This window comes from Saccostrea cucullata, unplaced genomic scaffold (genome assembly GCF_032062105.1).
Source record: "Saccostrea cucullata isolate Sc308-1 unplaced genomic scaffold, CSIRO_AGI_Scuc_v1 ctg13617, whole genome shotgun sequence".
Lineage (NCBI taxonomy): Eukaryota > Metazoa > Mollusca > Bivalvia > Ostreida > Ostreidae > Saccostrea > Saccostrea cuccullata.
Genome location: NW_026920184.1, coordinates 1 through 6,303, shown reverse-complemented (window position 1 = coordinate 6,303; position 6,303 = coordinate 1). Strand labels below are relative to the sequence as shown.

Sequence of the window (6,303 nt, the reverse complement as noted above, 5' to 3'; positions counted from 1 at the left end):
CTATTCAAATATGATAGATTGACACTTTGTGTTTGTGTTCAGCTAAATCTGTCCCTTATTTTCACTAAAAGGTGTTACATGTATCCACGATTTTTCCAGTCAACCGTTATATAGTATACATGTATATAACAAATAGTTCATATTTCTTTGAAGTACAAATAAATAAAATAAAAAACAGTCCATTTTTTATACTTCTTATAAAATCATAGAATTTTTTTCCTAAAATTTTGAAGATTGGCCTGTACTGGTGATTCTTATTTAATTAACGTAATGTGTTATTTTTATACAAAACGTCAGCGTTATGATGTTGAAGCATAACGTCAACGTAATGACGTGACAGCATTGATGAAGAAAACAATGCTAAATTGAAACGGCTGTAAAAAGAAAACCAGAAAAGATATTCTTAAAAAATAAAATGTTTTACAACATACAAATCCTCGAGTATAATGTCAGGAAGTTTCACTTATTTTGATGACTAGGCGGATTTTTGCTCTTCGTGAACTTAGCTATTTTCCTTTTGCAATGCATGATTTAAAATATAAAATAGTTTTTCGTTACCAACCTGAACTGTAGAGTTAATACCTGACTTGATAAATTATTAAAATATATTTTGAGACATTTTTTATATTGTTATATATATGCACGTCCATGGTCTTCTTATATCGAAACCTTTTAGAAATTGAGCTATCATTCGCATAGTCAGATAGACAGGCTAAATAGTGAAAGTGAATGTAAGAATAATCCTTTTTAAAATAAAATAACCAATGCCTTCATTATATTAGTTTATCTTCAGTTTAATCCGTCAGCACCGTTTACAACGGAGACCTTTGGTTTCATTCGGAACCCGAGACTTGGAGACAAAATTCACTGTGTGGCGTTTGTGGTGGACGGAAGTACTATTGATGTCATTCCACAAAAAATTCTCAAACAGCTTAAGGATTTACAGGGAAGGATGAATCAGAGAAGTAGGTGAATCCTTAAAAGTTTCTGTGATAGAAATATAAACAAGAAGTATTCAGCTTATTAATTTTTTTTTTCACAAATCATTTGTTGAAACGCAATTACAGTATTACTGTTGATGCCATTTGTGTACAATTCAGAGGGGTGTACGCTAATATCTAGTAAACTATGACTCTTTTAAGCTCACGTGAGCCGAAGGTAAAGGGGAGCTTAAATTGTTAAAAGGAAGGGCCAAGTTCCCTTACAAAGGGCGATAATCAAGAAAAGACAAAAATAAGGTGGGGTCATTAAAAAATCTTTTTCTCAAGAACCACTGGGCCAGAAAAGCTGAAACTTGTATGGAAGCATCCTTGAGTAGTGTAGATATTAAATTGTTAAAATCATGACCCCCGGGGGTAGGGCGGGGCCACAATAGGGAATCCAAGTTTAACATAGAAGTATATAGAACAAATCTTTAAAAATCTTCTTCAGACTCAAGAATCACTTGGCCAGGAAAGCTGAAACTTACATGGAAGCATCCTTGGGTAGTTTAGATATTAAATTGTTAAAATCATGACCCCCGGGGGTAGGGCGGGGCCACAATAGGGAATCCAAGTTTTACATAGAAATATATAGAACAAATCTTTAAAAATCTTCTTCTCAAGAACCACTGGGCCAGGAAAGCTGAAACTTATGTGGAAGCATCCTTGGGTAGTGTAGATATTAAATTGTTAAAATCATGACCCCTGGGGGTAGGGCGGGGCCACAATAGGAAATCCAAGTTTTACATAGAAATATATAAAACAAATATTTAAAAATCTTCTACTCAAGAACCACTGGGCCAGGAAAGCAGAAACTTACGTGGGAGCATCCTTGGGTAGAGTAGATATTAAATTCCTAAAATCATGACCCCTGGGGGTAGGGCGGGGCCACAATAGGGAATCCAAGTTTTACATAGAAATATATAGAAAAAATCTTAATAAATCTTCTTCTCAAGAACCACTGGGCCAGGAAAGCTGAAACTTACGTGGAAGCATCCTTGGGTAATGTAGATATTAACTTGTTAAAATCATGACCCCTGGGGGTAGGGCGGGGCCAAAATAGGGAATCCAAGTTTTACATAGAAATATAAAGAACAAATCTTTAAAAATTTTCTTCTCAAGAACCACTGGGCCAGGAAAGCTGAAACTTACGTGGGAGCATCCTTGGGTAGTGTAGATATTAAATTGTTAAAATAGTGACCCCCGGGGTAGGGTGGGGCCACAATAGGGAATCCAAGTTTTACATAGAAATATAAAGAACAAATCAAGAACCACTGGGCCTGGAAAGCTGAAACTTATGTGGAAGCATCCTTGGGTAGTGTAGATTCTAAAGTTTTAAAATAAAAAAGGGAATGGGGTTGTTGGGCATGATAGGTATAGCAAGAGGGGGAATCTGGTAAAGATCTGCATCATCCAAGTTACTCAGGTGAGCGATATGGCCCATGGGCCTCTTGTTTCAGATTCCTCCCAATTTTTTCATATTCTTTTAAACTTTAATTTATTGTTTCTTTGATCAGATATTCCCCAGGTCGTGTATTTGACGAAGCTTGACAAAGTCTGCGCAAGCGTTAATAAGGACGCGTCTAAAATGTTCCACAGTCCAGCCGTTCGTGACACAGTCGACAAGGTCGCTGATGTCATGGGACTACCACGTGGCTACATCATGCCAATCAAAAACTACGAGAGTGAAACTAGTTTGGAACCCAACATTGACATCTTGATTCTGAAGGCGTTGAAGCAGACGGCAGATTTCGCAGACGACTACTTGGAGGAACAGGTGGATAAAATGGCCGCCGAAGGAAGAAGAGAGGAGAAAGACTAAAAGTGATAGTTGGTAAAGAAGCTCAATTTACTGAATTCTAAAACAACTTACATGTACAAATATTACACAGGAGCATGGAGAAGAAAGATGCAATGCGGAAAGGAAGTCCTGTTGTACAGTATATTAAGTTAAAGAATGTTTGTATAGGAAAGTTGTCAAGACTAAGTAAATATATATATTATATAGTTTTTGAGGATCAGGGCATCAGCGATCAGTTCAGTGATAAGGAAGTTGATAGTTTTAGATAGCCGTTAAAATACTCATGTTAAAATATTTTTTTGATACTAGTTATGCATGTGTATGTTACGCAGGATGATTCTGATTGCACGCAATCACGTGATAATATACATTAAAGAAACGCAAATAAATAGGTGTTATAATACTTTTTTTCTGTGTTATACCGTACCTAAAGTAATTCATAAAAAAGTTAAAAAGTCACTGAAGCAATTCAGAACGAAGTTGAAATTTTTAGTTTGATGTTTAGTATCCATCTTAATCTTTGTGTTTATTGTAATCAATTATATTCCCTCCACTAGTACATGTATGAATACGGGGTACCTGGTATTTCTTTTTACTGTTTGACAGATGGGCTCTCTTTGGCATTTTGATGCGTAAATCTTAAACGGGATACAATGTACAGTGAAGATAGCAAACTGATTAATAAAGTCTTTTAATTATAAATTTATTTTATTGTTACAAGGCGTCTCATTTTTTATGCTTTAAGAGACTGCCTAATTGAAGGTTGGACAAAAGACACAATGCTTACACCACATACAAGTCAAATTGATGCAAGGAATCAAAACAGCCACAAACCTATATTAAGCAGTAAAAGGTTTTCCTCCAAGAAAAAAAACCACTGCGCCAGAAAAGCTGAAACTTATATTGTCAAGTGAGCTTTTCTGAACAAAATTTGTCTGTTTTCTGTCGTCTTTGTTGGGGTTGTTGTTGTCGTAAACTTTTCACATTGTCATCTTCTTAAGAACTACTTGGGAAATTTCAGCCAATATATAATTGTTCAAATCAGGGCCCCTGGGATAGGGCGAGGTCACAATATGGAATCCAAGTTTTACATTGAAATAGATAGGAAAATTCTTTAAACATCTTCTCAAGAACCACTTTGCCAGAAAAGCTGAAAATTATTCAGAAGCATCCCCGGGTAGTGTATATCAAAAATTGCTCAAATCATGCCCCCAGGGGTAAGGTGGAGCCATAATAGGGAATTCAACTTTTACATTGAAATATATAATAAGGAAACATCTTTTAAAATCTTTTTCTCTAGAACCACGTGCACTGGACCAGAGAAGTTGAAATCAATTTGGAAACACCCTTGGGTAGTGTAGATTCTAAATTGTTAAAATCTTGAAACCTAAGAGTAGAGCAGAGTAACAATAGGGAATCCAAGAGTTACATTGAAATATACTTGAACATTCTTTAAAAAATCTTAAGAACCAATTGACCAGAAAAACAGAATCTTATATGGAAGCATCCTATGGTAGTGTAGATTCTAAATTGCTCAAGTCATGGCCCCTGGGAGTAGGACAGGACCAAATTAGGATTTCATCAAAGTTTTCCATTGAAATATAAAGGAAAATTCTTTAAAAATCTTCTTTTCAAGATTCACTGGGCCAGAAAAGCTGAAACTTATACGGAAGCATCCTTGCATGGGTAGTGTAAATTCTAAAGATTGTTCAAATCATAAACCCCGCGGGTAGGTTGGAACCACAATAGGTATTACAAAGGGGAAATCTGGTAATGAACAAAGTAAATCAGGTGAGCGATGTTTGATTACAATATAACTTGGTCACGAATAGACTGCACATAGATACATATTATTTAATGTATAGGTTTTAAATTTTGTCATTCTAATTAACGGTGTTGCCCTTGTTACTAGAAAAAATTGTAGGAAAAATTGATTTAAATGGAAATCTTATAGCAACCATTACGAGTAAATATTGAGCGAATTTTAATACTTTTATTGTTTTTTTTCTTTTGTTTGTTAACAATATAATATGCTGCGGTCGATTATGAATTACTAAACATCTGATTTAAAAGAAAAAAAAACATGAAATAAAAGTACAATCATTTAGACATATATTTAACATTAAGCAATTAAAAAAAATCTTTGATATATGAAAACATCCATCAAAACAATGTATAGATCTATATATATATATACATGTATAATTTTTTTCCTTCAACATTCTAATCTCAGACAACCTCATATCTACATCAGCTGCACCTGCCACCGATAATGCACTAATGCAATTCACCGAAACGAAAAAGAAAATAGAATATAATGTTTAACGTGAATAACCACGTGCGTTTTGTGAAAATTTCTTTCGTTTTCTAAGTTTCTGTGAATTGTGCTTAAGCAAAGTTTATTTTTATTAATAATTACAAAGGAAAGAGAAAGGGAAGTAGATCTACATCATTTTAAAACAGATCGATTTTTTTCCGAAGTGAAGCTGCTTAGCTGACAAATCTGTACACGTGGAACAAAAATAAGGTAAGCTTACGCTCATTTTGTACTTTTTGAAACGTTCAGAGAATTAGTTTTTTTTTCTTTTAAAAGTCTCGATCAGTCCCTAGGATGATACGAAATGAACAGAGGAAGGGTTCTGGCATGTAAAAAGTCATTTTTATATGAAGTTCGGAGACCACCATAGATATCTATCTATCGGTCGTTGATGGTGTCCCAGTAGGACTAAAAATTGACAAAAAGGAAGTAAAGCTAGCAGATTAGAAACAGAAAATAAGTTTAATTGATGCAAAGCATCAAATCGACCGTATGGTGGTCCTGGAGGTACTGGGCACGAATTGTCCTGCTACATCCGATCACATGGGATACGTCACAGCACCTGTTGTGACGTGTACATATCCTCTCTTTCTGTTACATGCTGCAGAGTACGGACATGTCTTAGTCTGCTCCGTTATTGTCACATGTATAATATATTGCGGTCACTTAAAAACATCGGGTTAATTTTTCACATTTTATTTGAGGACCCATTTGAATCATTCTGTTGATTTTTTTTTTTGTAAAAATTAAATTATACATTTTCTCTTCAGAAAACTTAAACTGTCGAAAATTATGTGAATTTGCAAGTCCAACGCTACATATGTTCTATTTTTACTTAATATTTTACTCAAATTTTCCAGTACCAATATGACTAATGTCTTACTGATTTAAAGTAACAAAAAGTTATCTTTATTAAAAGTATTACACAAATTTCCAATAGATCAATTCATAATTCTAAAATAAGGCTCATTCTCAAGTCGAATGTCAGATTTCACAATCTTCTTACAGGGGTCTGATAGGCCATATTTCAGACTATGTGGGCAAAAAATGTGTGGTTGAATTTCTTTCAAATCATAAATAAATAGAGATTTTGTATCTTAGAACAAAATCTCAGTTTCAGAAAAATTAAATTTGAAGAAAAAATTTGCCCTATCTATTGTGTCCTACCTTAAGAATTAATTTTCTGAACTAGGCCTTATAAAAAC

General features: G+C 34.3%; 1 protein-coding gene across 1 annotated transcript; it reads left to right on the top strand.

The window, feature by feature from the left end:
• Positions 1–762: 762 nt before the first annotated feature.
• LOC134244647 (uncharacterized) lies at positions 763–2,923 on the top strand. Its single transcript, XM_062726904.1, has 2 exons — positions 763–965; positions 2,498–2,923. The coding sequence occupies exons 1-2, from the start codon at positions 953–955 to the stop codon at positions 2,800–2,802; spliced, it is 318 nt and encodes a 105-aa protein (XP_062582888.1). The 5' UTR covers positions 763–952; the 3' UTR covers positions 2,803–2,923.
• Positions 2,924–6,303: the final 3,380 nt, after the last annotated feature.